General features: G+C 34.9%; 1 protein-coding gene across 1 annotated transcript in view; it reads right to left on the reverse strand.

Annotated features, from left to right (window-relative positions):
• Nucleotides 1-16,749, reverse strand: part of foxn2b (forkhead box N2b) — a 37,079-nt gene extending 20,330 nt beyond the window's left edge. The window contains exon 1 of the mRNA XM_056469592.1: nt 16,464-16,749. Coding sequence (XP_056325567.1) covers nt 16,464-16,473 — 10 coding nt within the window. The 5' untranslated portion in view covers nt 16,474-16,749. The remainder of the gene's footprint in view (nt 1-16,463) is intronic.
• Nucleotides 16,750-17,732: the final 983 nt, after the last annotated feature.

Genomic DNA, 17,732 nt, shown 5'->3' on the forward strand with positions numbered 1-17,732 from the left:
AGAACTCTGAAATAATGCTAACCAACACATACTGATTCAGTATGTACATTTAATAACGTTAAAGTGGTTTAATGAGGCTACCATTTCGTGAGTGAGTGCATATTCTGTGCTTTTGAATGGTTGTATTTAAGTTTCGGTGGTGTTTCATCTGGTGTAGGGTTGGGTGAATAAATGATTTGGTTATAGGTAAAACAAAGAATATGTGGGTCAGGTAGTTGAAACGGTAGGCTACAAATAATTAATTTGTTTTAAATTAATTAATTCTTCATAAGCCGCCTACGACGACGATACCATCATCCATCGCAATGTTTCACATTAGACATCATACGATGCCAAATTGGTCAACATCGCCCAACCCTTGTCTGGTGCCAACAGCCAAAGTGTTTATCACTGCAAATCTCGTCACGTAAGGTGTTGTTAGGACATGGGGTTACAATGTAACCTGCACACCTAATGTTTACGTTTGTAATATTTATATTACATGCTAATTATCAACCTCATGTGGAACTCTGAATCTGCGTCTCATTTCGGAGTCTGCTACTGTCCACCAGAGGTCGCATTTCGGTCATGAACGCATGCTTTGAGAGCCTTTCTGAATGAATGAAATGCGCTGTTTTCCACCAAGGCAACCCAGGGTGCTAAAATATAACTGGGTAAATTGGCTAAACTACATTAGGTGTGTAAAAAGAAAAAAAAGACAGTGTTCCGGCATGGAAAGTACATTTTCAATGCAAAATATCTGACTTTAGCCCATTTAATCAATCTTTTATAAAAACATTTTCAGAAATGTTCAGGTTTAGAACTATTCAAAATGTACTGTCAATGTAAAAAATAACCTAAAAACATTAGCAATACAACTGGATCATTTTCAGTTCAGTTATTCACTTCACAGAGATGTGCTGAAAAAGTCTAAATTGGAGAAGCCTTAACCTTGTTTGGTCAAGGATTTTAACCCTTAAAAATGGAAAATGTATGCAATTTATTTTTTGTTTTGGCTAAATACTGTTGTTAATAAGATTTTGGGTGCATCATTATTAATGTGTGCATTTTAGACAGACGTTTCCAGAGTATAACCTCTTTCAGAAAAAAAATAAATAAAAAACAACCACTGCTTAATAAACTAGCACACAACTGCCAGCGTTTATCAGGCGTTTATACATTTTCAGTTTAAATGTAATATTTATCATTTTAAAAATGGTCAAAGAACTAGATGTCTTCATGTTTCCAGCTTTCTTTAATACACTGTCATATCCAAGCCTGCGCCATTTCTCTTGAAGGAATTAAGAGACCCTTCAGGACAGAGTTAAGGGCCTCTTAGGTGTCTACTCGAGTGCCCGTGAAAACCATGACCCTCATCTTCAAGACAAAACCGCATAAGAACAACTAGACTGGGTACTCTAGGGTTCTCAGACAATCAGTGAAGACTGTTATCCGCTCATGTAATAAATCAAACAAGGATGCTGGAGAGGATAAGCGATATCCAGTTCCAACCTGAAGTCTAAAAAGACACACAGAGGGGGTGGGAGGGGACTCCAATCAAAAAGCTTCCTGCCACTGGCTTTAATGGACAGCCATGGAAAGCGCACAGAATATTTATAAATAAATCATCAGCTCAAGTAAAAGAGGGTTGAGTGCCTAGGAGAGCGAATGTTTCTCTGCCCACTATTATACCCAGTGCCATGGAAACCATACAGCACATCAATAAATAAATAATCACATAAAGTGCTGCTCTGAATCATTCCCTCTCCCACTCTGGAGAATAGAGTGGAGGGCACAGGGAGGGGGATCCACTTCCTCTTTCAGACCGTTCAAAACACCTCAGACACAAATAAACATCTTCCTCTGCACATGAGAACTCTAATAAAAGGTGCTGACAAAAACAGCTCTTACACAAAGTTTAAGGGATCATTCACACCTAAATTAGTCATCATTTAATAACCTCTGTGTCCCTCCAAACCAGTTTGACTGTCTTTTAATCAGTAGAAATACAGAGGAGATACTCTGAAAAATGTTTGCACTGTTCTATTTTAGCATTTAGTGAAACTTTATTGGAATCGTAGCACTCTAACTTCAAAAATGGGGTGAAGCTTTCGTAGAGCTTTTGTAGTAAAAAAAAAAACTTCCAAAGACAATTCCTTGTTTGATTGCAGATGGCATTAAGGCCCTTTTTACACTAATACATTTTAGTTTTACTTTTAAAAGGCATAATTTTTGCCACGGGTAAACCTTCAGTCCACACTACCCCAGAGTTTGAGCGCTGAAAACAGAGGGTTTCGGAAACGCTGAAGAGTCCATTTTCAGTGTGGATGGGGGGGGAAACGGACACATCTGACAGCAGACATTCACCTATCACATCTGATAGGGGCTTTTTCCTCAATATTAAGTGCACAAAGTTCAGTCTTGCACCCTTTCCTTCAGTTCAGACTTCACAAGTTTGATATGGAAATACCCCAGAGGACACATCGGGTAAATATTCAAAGGGAACAGTGTACTTCATAACCTCAATTACATCACCCAGGCTACGTTGTTTCACTATCTTAACAATAAAATTAAAACATGATAAAAGGAACAGCCTATTTTCATTTTGATATCAACTTAACAGACACTAAATATGTTGAGGTGTCGTGTAGCTACATATTTATATGACCGCCATCTTCACTGTATGAATTTTTATATGAAAACAGAGCCTTTAACACTACTGCCTGCTTCCATTTTCTTCAAAAAATACGAAACATACCCTCTCTTTTGCTGAATATCAGTTTTAATAATCAATAATGGCCATTATAAAAGTATTAACTGCCTGGAGCTCAAACATGCGAATACGCTTTTCAGCAGTTTAGTGTGGACAGAGATCTTTTCAGAAATGCTAGGTGAAACACCAGTGTGGACATGGATCGTTTTCCTTCTAAAACGCTGTTTTAAAATTAAAACGTATTATTGTTAACGGGGCCTAAGACGCTCTTCACTGAAAATAAATCAAAGCATACATTGTTTTGACGGATAAGAGAGTAAGTAATTGGTAATTAATTTTTTTGGTAAGTTTTCATAATTAAATGAATCTGTAATTACCCTGTAAAAAGGCGGTGATTTCAATTATTTAAAAAAAAAAAACTGTAAAAATGTTACAGTAAAAATCTGGTACTTGGTAAACAGTAAGTTTCCTTAATATACAGTGAGTAACCATAAATGAACTTTCCCAGAATTCCCTGCATCACACTGCACGTTATATCATTATTATTATTATTATAGAATATTATTATTGTTCTTTTAATTTTTTTTCTCACGGGTTACGCAGAGCTTTACGTCTAATATTAATAAATAATTTTCATTGCATAAGCCTACTTTCATTTTGTGTGTGTTCCCTTGATGGTGTTTAGTAGTTGTGAGAATGACGATATATTTTGCTTCTAAATTGTGGAAAAAGTTGTTTCTGATGACAATTGGTTCATCATATGACAAATCTCATCCACACATAATGATATTTATTTTTAAGGGTTAAATTCTGGCAACCAGAGTTGCCAGATTTTACTTGAACTTTAAAAGAAAAAATGTAGAGCTGCACAATGCATTATTACTATATAACTTATAGGGGGGAGGGGTGATATATGATGTTTGATAAAATCTTATTTGTTGTTTTAATAATATGCCAAACCATAATATCGAGTGTCACTCATCAACCAAATCAGAAACCTTAAAAACATTATGTACTCTCAAATTCACTGTGTGCCGTGTATGTAGTGCTGCATTCGTACACAGTGTTGTGTAACACAAGTTACGTAATAATGTTACTTGTCTAAGTAACAATTAAAGTAATAATATTTAAGTGACTTTTTTAAAAATTTAACTTTTTATTTTAATTAATTAGCTTGAAAAAAATAAGTTGATAAATTTAAATTTAAATAGTCACAATGAATCACGCACTCAATAAGTGAATGCGTTCATTACTTTACATGCATCAAAGAAAAGGAAAAGCGGATTGTCTCAATGGACAGTGATTTTACTTCAATAATAAAGACAAAAAGTACAAAAGTAGCAAACACATTGCTTTAAACTTTGATTAATCTGGATATATACGGCATATGCAACTCTGTGGTCAGGAAGTTCTTAGAAGCTAACATCCAAAATTATACATTTTTTCTTATTTAATTTTTGAAAGGTAAATGAAGGTATAGGTTACCTTGTTAACTGCAGAGCTCCTATATGTAAAAAAAGAAAAAAGGTAAGGGAAAGTACTGCAAAAATAACTCAAAAGTAACATAACATATTACTTACCATGAAAAGTAACTAAGTAACACAACTAGTTACTTTTTTGGAGAGTAACTCAATATTGTGATAGATTACTTTCAACAGATTACGGTGTTTGAGAGAAGAAACATTGAGAGGAGAAGATATTCTAACATCAGGAACCTCACAATTCAGTCAAGAGTTAATTCTTTGACGTGGACCACGGTTTAAATAGGGCTGAGGCCATCCAGGGTAGAGTCCTGGAACATACAGTACAGTTCAGTGCTTGATATAGACCCTTCATTAACACCTGAAAATTAACTTTATTCAAATCAAATATTTCTAAAAAGTCTAGTGGACAAACGTCTTTATTTTTATACTTCACTGTAACTTAAAGAGGTTTTCTCAAATCAACCATTTAATCTTAAAAGTACTTTTGAAAATAATTTTGTTTCTTATTCCGATTCACTCGTCAACCAAATCAGGCCAATCACATCTAAATGATTGACTTTTTCTATGTCTATAGAAATGCATATATTCTTTCTTTCTATAGCTATTCAAGACAGAAATAGAAAGAAACCCCACATAAAGTCAGTTTGTTTTAATAGCTTGCATCCCTGAAATCAAATATCCATAGGCTGCTTTGTTTTCCAACAGTATCATCACTGGATGTCTTTCTTTGTGAACACTCAAGGGCAGGTACAACAGCAGCATGTCCTTCATAGCACATTTAGTGGTGGCTGCTTCCCATCCCTCACTTCCCCACTACTGAGACCTGTCTCTACACTCACAATGGCTCTCATTAGCAAGACAAATCCAACTCTCTCCATCAAGCTCATCAGCCCATCACTGAACCATCCGTCCACACAGACAGACAATGCTAATGGTGACACTCTTAACAAACAGACATACGCCAAAACAAAGCCACTGCATATAAACATTAGCCAATAGGAGGGGCTGCTTGAACATAAAGAAAGCTAGTTATCATACTACTTCCGATGCTTTCTGGGAACACTATGGAATTCACTTAATTTAATGTTTAATAGATATACTATCTAAAGCCAAAATAAAAATTAATAATAACAAAAATTTTATCATGCATATTATGATATATAGGGCGACACGGTGGCTCAGGGGCTAGCAAGGTCACCTCAAAGCAAGAAAGTCGCTGGTTCGAGTCCCAGCTGGGTCAGTTGGCATTTTATGTGGAGTCTGCATGTTCTCCTTATATGTTCACGTGGGTTTCCTCTGAGTGCCCCGGTTTCCCTCCTAGTCCAAAGACATGCGCTATAGGTGAATTGAATAAACTAAATTGTCTGTATTGTATGTGTGAATGAGTGTGTATGGATGTTTCCCAGTACTGGGTTGTAGCTGGAAGGGCATCCGCTAATATGCTGGATTATTTGGTGACTAAACTGAAGGAAAATGAATAAATGAATATGATGATATATGTTATGGATTATCTAAAGAATAAAAATTTTAGTTGGGACATTCTTGAAAAATATATAATGTTTTTGAAAAATTATTGATATAATCTTCAAATGAACTACAAAAATGCTATTTCATATGTTTCTTTACAAAGAGGCTTTGCAAAACTACTAGTCAGACATGCATACGTCATTTTTGTGGATCTGTATAAACAGGAACCGTTTTGACAATGTTGTCATCTGTATAAAAATCTTTTCAAAAAGACAAGGGGAAAATTTTTTCTGGTTTTAATACAGTTATTGTATAAACGCACAATGCTAAACAACTGAAGATGCCCAGCAAATGTCTTGTTCCACCAAACGATTAATAGGACAGTTCACACATAAATGAAAACGTACTCACTATTTACTGACAGTTAAATAGTTCTAAACTTTTATGAATTTCTTTGCAGATGGCAAAGACAAAAAACAAAACAAAATATGCTGAATAATGTTTGAAAAAACAACCATTGACATCCATAGCAAGAACAAAAAAAAACCATGGAAGTCAATTGCTGCTTTTTCCCAACATTGTTCATAATATCCTCCATTATGAATAAAAAAAAAGAAAGAAACTCAAACAGGTTTGGAACAAATGGAAAATAAATAACTGATGACAAAACGTTCATTTTTAAATAAAAATATACTTTTATTTATTTATTTTTTTATTTTATTCATAAAAAATTTATGAATGGGTTACAATTTATAAAACTGATATCAATAACAATATCTGACCTATAACAATCGTTAGAGTACGTGTAACTGTGCTACTTTAAAACACATCTATGATTTACATCTACATTTAGACATTTAACTCATAGATTTTAAAAAAAATAAGCACACTGTCCTTTTTAAGAAAGAATGTAAAGATTTCTTTGACATTTTGCAGCAGAACTTACTGAACATCTAAAACGCTGTGTATGGGCTAAACACTGCTGTTGAAAGTGTACATGTGATGGAATTTCTATCAGCTCACAAATCCTGAAAAGCTTAGAGAAAACATACAAAGATGTTTGTCCAACACACACTAGCGGAGATCTACTACAAGACATGTATCTTACCAAAATTAAACTGTACTTGTGACTACATCTATAATGCAAAATCAACTTTAGAAAGCTATTTGAACAGAACTGTGTATAGGTATAGTGTGTACGCTGTCATATTGGAGTAATATAAATACAACAAGTCTCTTTTTTAAATTACCTGACGTTAAAATAAGATCCAAATCCCAGTAATTTTGAGGCCCGCCACAACCTGACGTAGGAGTGTGGTTCCATAGGACAGGATTTGCAAATAAACTGGTATTAAAAGATCTGTTCCAACTCTCTGTGATCAGCTGCACCTCAAGAATGAGTTTTACAAGTTTAAACGTTTTTTAAAACAGTGCATGTTTGTAATAAAGATCGCTATGTAGTTCATAACCAGTAGAATCACTATAGCCACATGGTGTTAATACAACTATATACAAGGACGCTCCAAACACGCGGTTTATGGGTGTTAAATCTGGTTTATTTTGTTCAGTAGCATAATGGATATCCATACAGCAATGTACATTAACTTGCATCCTGTCACATTTGCTGCAGGTAGACATGCAAAAATAGTCTTACATGCAAAAGGGGCTTTTAGAATCAAAATGTTCAGCAAACGATATACACAAAAGTCCAAGAGCATTCAGAGAGCAGGTTAGCCATACCTCTGTTTTCAAAAGGTTGCATTTTAAACAGTTTGCAAACAGATCACTAGCATTTCCAAACTAAAACAGAATATTTAGCAAAGATCAGTGATGCTGAAGTAGTATGGATGCCAGACATAACGAAAAGTATGCGTTTTAATACAAAAACGAATTAAGTGTAACTTTTGGCAGCAACTTCAGGAAGCACTGATTATATTTTCCTCACAAAAAGAGAATCAAATAATCTAACAGATGTTACAAAGAAAACCCTGATTTGCTTTTAATTTCCACCATTCACTAGCTAATTTCCATCAAAGTTTAAAGGAGGATTTACTCAGTATTGAACCGCAGATGTTTGCAGAACAGAGTACTGGGAAGAGTGTGCGCATCTGTAATAAAACAGTTGGAGATGGAGATCAAGGGGTCTTTTACGTGTTTAAGCATGCTTAAACAGCCGTTTGAATTGAAGGTCTCTGCTGAAAACCAAGCAGAACGCTTTTCCGTCCTGATTCCTGTAGTGGATGCTATTGGTCTATCAAGTACCATTGCTGACTCGAGGGCTTCCAGCGCATCTAAGTCACTCCATGAGAGCTGATCTAAATGCCTAGCAGGAAGGTTACCTGACCCTATTTTAAAACTGCTGGAGATTAACTGTTTTTTTTTTTCTCTCTGTTTAATCCAGAATGCAGGTATCCTACTTGATGTCAAGAGACATCTGACAAAGACTAACAGACTTTCCTTTCAGTAAAGCTCTAAGATACTTCAGAATACGCATGGGACGATAACCGTTTTCAAGGTATACCGTGGTTTGGAAAAGTAAAGGGTTTAAAACCTCCCAAATTTTTTATTATACCGTTCCCAAGGTATGTATAAGATTTTTTATTTGTTTTTTTTTTGTGTATGTGTTTTAGGACAACAGTTTCTTCAGCAGAAAAGATATCCAAAGATTATAAAGAAGTCTGTGTTTTTGAAACTAATAAAGACAGCAGAAGTCAACAATTCATTTAAATTTTTCAGCCTGACACGTTTACTGCTCCAAAATATTATAAATGCTTCTCAAAATTAAATATTTTGTGTTCAAAGAGAAAAAAAGTTCATATTTTTTACTTAAACAATAAAAAAGAACCTATTTTAGAGCAGTAATACTAATACAGTGATACCATGATATTTTTATCTAAGGTTATCATACCATCAGAATGGTATACCGGCCCATGCCTACTTCAGAACAAACCAAACAGTACAAAGAGCCTGTTGTTGTTAGTGAGTTTGGAGCTAGTTTTCTCCACCATTCTGAATCACGTTTCAAAGCTAAAGCTTCTTAAATACATTCATATGCTGCAAAGGTTCTGGAAGCCTGAAAGCCATAATCCACAGTAGTAAAGACATCCACATGAACAATTCCAGAGTTTGTTTCATATCACCTTCCATTTAAAGCAATAAACATTTCAATGCTACTAATTCTTATTGGTTTCCATCTTACTTTGTGCAAACCCTTTATATACTTAATACCTCTAACCCACACCAAATAAGTATATCTATAATTGGATGCAGGAGTTTATAAACAAAATATATTGTCTTTTTTTATCATAAAATGTTGTAGTTGAACAACACCAATTTGTGCACCAATTAACAACAGCAATTCCATATCATTATGGTCTGCTTCAAATATATTACAAGAGAAATGTGAATTGAAATGTGCAATCTAATCTGTGAATTCACCATTAAAAAAGGTTTTTTTTACATTCCGTCTGAAATGCATGAAAGCGTCACAGTTTGGAATGATAAATTAAGATTCCATTACAAGCACTTGTAATAATAATTTTGCTCCCATTATAAGTACTTGCTGATTGGAGGGTGTTTTTTGCACATATACCCAAGCTGTATATATTTGATCAAAAATATGATACTGAATATGACTGATTTGACTGATTTGTATTGTGCTGTATTGTAATTTACCCCCCAAAAAGTAATTGTTTAGATTTATTGCAGTAACATATAATAACTTGTTAGTTTGGCAACAATTGTTTTAAACCTAATAAATGCAGGATGTGTCATTTAATTTCCTAAACAACCATGTCAGGAGATGTGTACCATGATCAAATATGAAGATTCATCAGGTTCCAAAAGGAGATTTTTTTTTCCAAACATGAATTGACCATCAACTGACTTGAACGACTTTGAGATGTGCTGTTGGGGTTTTTACCATATTTTAGGAGTAGGAGGAGTAAAGCCCCTTCTACCCATTTTGGGGTTTTGTGTCATATTGTGATTGTGAATTCAGTAACGTGCTTTTTTATAGTTGTGACAAGAGTTGGTACATCCCTAAAAACTTTAATAAAAAGCTTCAAGGCATTATATGATGTTGCTAAAAAAAACTTTATTTTGTGCATTTGGTTTAAATCAAAGATATATTTCTGAAGAAGATTCACCACGAAGATCAAGTTGTGAATTACTTCGGAAGACCAGTACGATCTGACGAAGCATTAATCAGAGGATGATAATGTGTAAAATGGCCATAAATGAGGTTGGTGTCGTGATCTCGTTCTATTCGAGTGCTCATTTGCATTAGCTTGGGCAACCTGAAAATATGCCGATTTTGTTTGATTCGAACGTTAAAATCCACAACCTATGACATAGCTGTTTTTTAATTTTAATGATGATTCCAAATATATAATGTCATCGTAAGCTTGGCTAACAGTTTCGGATAATTTGACGTTTCCCCATTAGAACAGAATGTCTGAGTATACTGCCCGAGAGGCATTTTAAAGATGGCTGCTGAGTAAAATGACTTGCCTTTAAGGGACAAAGTGTAATGCAATGCGTTTACACAGTTTAAAGTTGAAAAAAAAATATATATATATATAAATTTTGCACAAAAATTATATATATAGGCTGTGCCTTATGGTTGCTCAACTATATTTTACCTTATTGAAACATACCTATGTTTACAAAATAGATGTGCATGCTCATTGGCTATCCACCAAGTGTGTTGTGACTGAACAAATACCTCAAGCATATGTTGTAAATATAAAGCACTTTACTACCTTATCAATTTGAATTTGCTTGAAAAATTATTGGTCCACTTTGCCAGTGTGACATAAGCATAACTGATCAGTAAGGTTTTATTTTACAAAGTTTTTCTATCACAAGGAAATACACAGCATCTTTAAGACACTTTAGACCAGCAGCAGAAATAAGTTACACCTTCATATAATTTTGAGCTGCATTTTGACAATCTTCTCATTGACTGAAGTAAAATTGTAGGGGAGTGCTTAAACAAGGTATTTTTTTACGAAGACATGTAAACTGTTTAAAAAATACTGGGTTCCACACTATTCCTACATGTTGTCCCAACACAAATAGATTAAGTTAACATAATTGGTTTTACAAATTTAAGTGGATTGAACATAAAACAATTAAGTTGTCACAAAAAAATGAAAAATTGTGTCGTTTCGACTCATTTTAAATAAGTAGCTTGAACAAGCAGCAAAAGTCTTTTTTTTAGCGTATGACTCTTAACTTCAAGCTTCAAAGACAAAAGAAAACATAAAATTACATCATATGATATGACACATTTAAAAAAAAAATCCTTTTGATGAAAATATTGTGATCAAATAGGCCAAAAACTGACTAGAACATCAGCAGGGTTTCTATTTCTTTCATTTTTACATCATACAGTCATTCATATACAAGCCACCCCACAATCATCACAGCATGCTGTCTGGACTTCGTCCCGTGCCATTGTCACACCCTACAGTCTCAATTAAACACACCCTGTTTATTCACACGGGAGTGACCAACACAATGGCCTCCATTGTGATCAGAATGACACAGCCTATGGTACTGGGGGGGCAAGCTCTCCTCATCAAGGCACTGCCTGACATTAGCATCACTGTCAATGGACAGAGGGGCCCTAACTGCCAGCCGGCTGCTGCATGGACTTAAATCTTTCAGAAAAGAGGCCAGGGACACGAAACCAAAAGAAGAAGTGTGCAGACCAAGTCTAAGAACACAGGGTTGAGTTGGGGGTTGGGGTGGGCACGAGGTGTGACACGGTCCAGGCAAATGAAGGGGGGAAAAAGTGCACATTTGCAACTGAAATCCAGAGCAGTCGCCTATATTTGATTACCACGCCCCGGTGACACCATGTAGCCATGGCAACCACAGCGTTACAGCCTCCTGGGGATGAGAGTTGCGCCTCCTGGTCTAACGTTGAGGGCATGGAGGAACAAAAAGAGGCTAACAGCAGATGAGAAATATATGCAGCTGGAGGTATAATGAGAGGACTTAAAGAGGAGGGGCCAGCAAACAAAGACACTGCCGTTATAGGCCATATAAACGATTGGACAAAAGTTTGATTTGCTGTTCAGTTGAGTTCAAAACAGCTGATCAGTTTTAAGAGTTTGGGACTTATTGAAAGTTTTCAGAGTCTCTGGATTTTTTTTAGGTACGAGTTTGATTAAAATGTTAATATTTAATTTATTCCATAGAAGTGTCATAACATTTCTCCAAAATTTGAAAAATATTGTCATTTAAAGCATTTATTTCAGTAAATATTTTCAACAGGATTATTCCACCAAATATTAATTTCTCTTAACTCTTAAACTTCTTAAAACAATAATATTGTGCTGTCTAAAAATGACTCGAAACCTTGTCCATACTTCAAAAAATCTGAAGCATATTAAATAAAGTTTGGAAGAAAACTACTGCATGTTCATTTACATGTTTTGCCACTCAACCAGGAAGTTCTTCCAAGTGTAAATTTGTGGTTTTTTGTAGCGAAATGTACTCAGATTGTGGTGGATATTAGCTTTTTTCTTGTGTTTGAAGCCAGTTTTATTTATCTTATTTACTTATATTATCATCAGGAATATTCCACCAAATATTACATTTTTTCTCAACTCTTAAACGTCTTTAAATTTCTTAAAACAATGATATTGTGCTGTGTAAAAATGAATAAAACAAGAGACTTTAAACATTTTCATACTTTAAAAAAAATCTTTTTTCAATAGCTGTATAAAGCATATAATAGTGTTTGGAAGAAAACAGCTGCGTGTTCATTTACCTAATTCACCACTCAACCAGGAAGTTTTCTAAACAAATTTGTGGCTTTATGAAGACATCCTTTTTGTAGCAAAATCAATGTACTCAGACTGTGGTGGATATTTGTTTTTTCTTTTTTTCCTTGTGGTTGAAGCCAGTTTTTGACTACTGATTAAACTAATGTTGACGCTTTAACTCTGTCAAACATTCAAACTTTAGCTTTTAAAATAGGTTAAGAGCTTTTATATACATATACACTTATTTAACAACACATTTCACATGCCAATTTGCACATAACATCTGCACATATAACGTTGTATATAGTAATATAGCTGTACATACACTTGTCAATCTGTATATTTGCATTCACTACTTACTTCTATTTTTTTTTTTTTATATATTTTTTATCTGTTTTTTGTCCTGTCTTTGTAATTCTGTTGCACTGTAGAAGCTCTGTCACGAAAACAAATTCCTCGTATGTGTGAACATACCTGGCAATAAAGCTCTTTCTGATTCTGATGATGGTCATAAAATAAATTAAATGAAAAAAAAAATAATCATTATGGATTAAAAACATAAGCATGTAAAACAATACAAGTGTCCTTCAGCTTGAGTTTCTACATTTATTAAAATGTCGAACCTTTATTAAAAATGAACCTTTTTTTTTTCTTCCCTGAGCAAGAATATTGACTATTATCCTACATTTTTAGCATTATTTAAAAAAGTTTATGTACAAGTTGTATAAAAGTTGTTTATACACAATAAAAAAAATATTGGATGGTTTACAACAAGAACATCTGATTAAATAAAAAGTCATGCAGCCACAAAATACTAGCTGATGGCTATTTTAAATCTCCAAATACTTCACACTTTTGTCAAGAACTTTTCAATTTATCTCGATATGCACAGGTCAGAATAAGCATAATGTTTTATTTTAAATAACTGCATATATTCAGTATGACACAAAAAATAATTATCGTTTTGTATTTATTTATTATAGTGTTCACACTAGATGCGGCACAAGCGGATAAATCAAGCTATTCATGCATAAATAGATGTGTAAATATTTTGCGTTTACTTGCTTTATTCACGCAACAAATTTACTTCACAATAGATGCGGCTTCGAATCATGGGCAGGGCTTCGGTCTGCCCGGTGACTCTAGCTTCGATGCTAAATGGCTAACATGGATTTAAATTAAGATATTTCTTTTTTTCGTGTTTTTGAAGCCAGTTTTTGACTACTGATTAAACTGTTGTTTAACTCTTTTTATCAAACACTCAAACGTTAGCTTGTAAAATAGGGTAAGAGCTTGATGCTGGTCATAAATAAAATAATAGAAAAACTAATTATTATGGAATAAAAACATAAGCACATAAAACAATGTGTCCTTCAGCTTGAATTTCTACATGTATTAAAATGTTTAATTGAACAGTTTGTCCCTGAGCAAAATTATCGACTATCATCCTACATTTTTTTATCATTATTTACAAAAGTTTATATACAAGCTGTATAAACGTTGTATATATACACAATAAAAAATATTGCATTGTTTACAACAAGAACATTTGATTAAATAAAAAGTCATGCAGCTGCAAAATACTAATCATCTGTCATTTTAAATCTACAAGTGAGCAATTCCATGCAAATGTCAACCTTGCCATGAAAAAAAAATTGGTTTGCGGCAAAATATCGAAACTGTTTTCGCGTTTTTTTTTTTTTTTTTTTTTGTGCAAGCAAGTATTTTACCGTGCTTTAAAAATACTCAAAAATGTCTGTTATTGTTTTCAAACTATTATATTTCATTTACCAAAATCACACAAGTGCCAATTTCACATGTCACATCCATAACAGAGCTCAAAAGAATTAAAAAAATGCCAAATGAAATCAAATCAATTGTTTTTGTTCTATAGTGCGCCAACTCTTATCCTTTTCATTAGCATTGTTCCTTTTGGGTTGTGCGGTTTAATTCACAGAATTTCTACAAAGTATGTCGTAAACTGTAAACTCACATGTTTTTTTGGTCACATCCATAACGCATGTTGTTTCAATCATTTAAAATATAGAAAATAAAAGTTTGCAGATTGATATTTTTCTGATCTCATAACTCTGTGGTTAGTTGTTTTGGAAAATATAAACAGTTTCAATGCATTGTTAACATATACTTTCTCTGTGAATTTATGTTTTGATTTTTTACTGCAAATGTCACATCTATAACGCTGGAATTGCTCAAATATTTCACACTTTTGTCATCAACTTTTTAATATATCTCTATATGTACAGGTCAGAATAAGTATATTTTTCCAATCATCTATTCAGTATGACAACAACGAAAAATTATTACACCAATATTTTGACATTTAGCTATTAAAGTAGACACTTCACTTGCATTTCTTACTTATCTATTTTATTTTTACATTTTGTGAATATAATTTAAGCAAATGTCTTCGACTAACACGTGTGTAAAACACTTTAAAATATTTAACTCATGTTTATTCACAAAGTTTAAAAAATAGCTCTACATGGAGCACCCATTCTACATCCACCAAACCTGACTGAACCCTGCAACCAAAACAGGGATTTAAACTTGTACACTCTGCATTTCTTCGCCATTTGTGGGACAGCAAGTGCACACAGCCAAGAGCCAGATCTTATCTATCATTGTGAGAGTCATAATGAGACTAATTAATTTCCCGTTTAATGCCAGGAGAGAAGCAATAAGCAAGGGATCATTTGCTGTGTCCTACAAAAGCCCTCCAGAGAAAACAGCGCAGCACAGGCACTATTGCCGCACACTACATTAGCAAAGGATTCGCTACTAATGAAGTCTCTTTAGGCAGTTGTGCCCTTTTGCATCCACCTAGCCATGCATCTGAGAGTCCTGCAGCTAATGTGGTCATCCTGCAAATAAAAGCAAACGCATGTCAACCCTGTTAACAACACAGTCAACCCTGTTCACTGCCTACGCAACCTGACCTGAATGAGTCTACAGTCTAAAGTGCAAAAGCAGACAGCAGAACTAAATAATGTGCTCATGTGACATGCAGCTCGGGAGTTGTGTACTCGTTCCCTGCTCTTCCACAAGCACAGCTATGCGTTTAACTCTGACCACGTGTCAATGTCACTCAGACGTTTATCTACCGCCGGAAATAATGAGTGCACGTCCGCGTCAGAACATCCCATTTCATCAACAAGTCACGAGCAAAGCTACCAGTCACTTTGCTTTCGATCTCAACCACTTATAAACAACAACAACAACACATAAGAGAAAACAAAACAAGAGAAAATAACAGCCCCCACCCTCCCATCTCGTGTTACATAGTTGTCCTAGATTCTCACTACTCGACACAAACCGAATACACATATTAGTAACCTTCAACTGTAACCTTTAGCACCACTCTCGTTTTCTGTCACGCGCGTTCGATTAACGTACTATTCGAATGTTCGGTGCTCGAATTTTAATAGGCAAATTCGCGGCGAATGACGTGAGAAATTGAATTCTGTTTCTAATATTGCGTTAACACATATTGTTGATATCTTGTCGAGCGTTCTGAAACTTCCGCAGATAATGTCACAAGAATCACTGGCGAGTCTTCTATATATGAACGAGGATCTTCAGTTAGCGTCCGAGCTAATGCGTGGCTTTAAAAGCAAGCAAGCGTATAAACACGTCAGAAAGTGTCATGAGATATGTTTTAGTTCGGTGTATTTACTCATTAAAAAGTATCTAGATATGACTGGAATGTGGTCGGTTTAATTTCTCGAGTCAGCTCGACGCCAAACGCACGCATTTCACTCAACTAAGTTAGCTAGCGAGGATCACATGGTGTAAAATGTTTAGAAATTGATCATTCGCGTAAGGAATATGCGTGTATATTTCATCACACTCAGATACATTCGTTAAAATAATAAAGAACGTAAACAGCAAAAATTAGAAAGATTGATAGCTTGTATTGGCTATAATGTGTTCACGAGCCACGTTTCGCAGTTAAAAGCGCGGCGAACACATTATAGCTTCCCTTCGGTGTTATATAAATCCCAACGTAAAGCATTTACTTACATTCGTGCATTCTACTGTGGCGTCCGACGACAAAAGCTGCCGTGCTTTTTCATGCAGTAGCCTTTCGCTCGCGCTGTGTCAAAAGATCAGCAGCTGCTTCCTCCATCCACGCAGCGCGGAGGAGATCACGCCGCACGGCAACGCTTCCGTACCCCCCCTGCCGTCGCCGGGGCAACAGCGCCGCTTCAGCCAATCAGACCCCCTCCTCTCCGATCTCCCCCTGACAACTGCCGCATCGCACTGGCACTTTTTTAGCAAACCTAAGCAGTCGCGTTCAGCATGCGCTCCGCGTCGCAACACCCCATTCATTCATTCTTGAGAGATGTGTGGCGAAAACATTGCTTGTTGTTGTTTTAGGGCGAGTCACACTGACGTCATTCGTTCATTGAGAATTTGCTTCATTTTCTGAGGCTTTAGTGACTTGGGTGTTTGACCGGTTTACGTTGGAAACGAGGTCAGATGTTGTGTCGTCATCAGCGGGGGAGTCCTGGAGCTCGTGAGCCAATCCCAGGCTGTATCGCGATGTGAAGTCTAGAGGTACTTAACTAAAATAACCAAGCGAACTTGTATAAGAATTGGGTACACTGTAAAATATGCTGAGTTCCACATTATTTCTTCATGTAGTCCCAACACAAATCGATTAAGGTAACTCAAAGTTAGGTGGATTGAACATAAAACTAAAAACTGTGTTGATTCAGCTCATTTTAAATAAGTTGTTTGAACAAGCAGCAAAAATACTTTTTTGAGTGAACTAAAAGATGTTCAACTTTCTGAGAAGTCAGGAGTATGGCCACATTTTATACTGACATCTTTATTTTTAATAAAGGCATAGTTTTTTGCCATATTTATTTTTATTTTAATTTTCAGTTTGTACACATTAAAATTTACACATTTATTTACAACAATAACCTTGCTGCATTTACAAATTATACAAAATAAAAGGACATGTATATACAGTTCAAGTCAGAATTATTAGCCCCCCTGCTTATTTTTTTCCCCAATTTCTGTTTAAGAGAGAGACGATTTTTCAGCACGTTTCTAAACATAATAGTTTTAATAACTCATCTCTAATAACTCATTTATTTTATCTTTGCCATGATGACAGTAAATAATATTTGACTAGATATTTTTCAAAACACTTCTATACAGCTTAAAGTGACATTTAAAGGCTTAACTAGGTTAATTAAGTTAATTAGGCAGGATAGGGTAATTAGGCACGTTATTGTATAACGATGGTTTGTTCTGTAGACTATCGAAAAAATATAGCTT

The sequence above is a fragment of the Danio aesculapii genome, chromosome 12 (assembly GCF_903798145.1).
Source record: "Danio aesculapii chromosome 12, fDanAes4.1, whole genome shotgun sequence".
Lineage (NCBI taxonomy): Eukaryota > Metazoa > Chordata > Actinopteri > Cypriniformes > Danionidae > Danio > Danio aesculapii.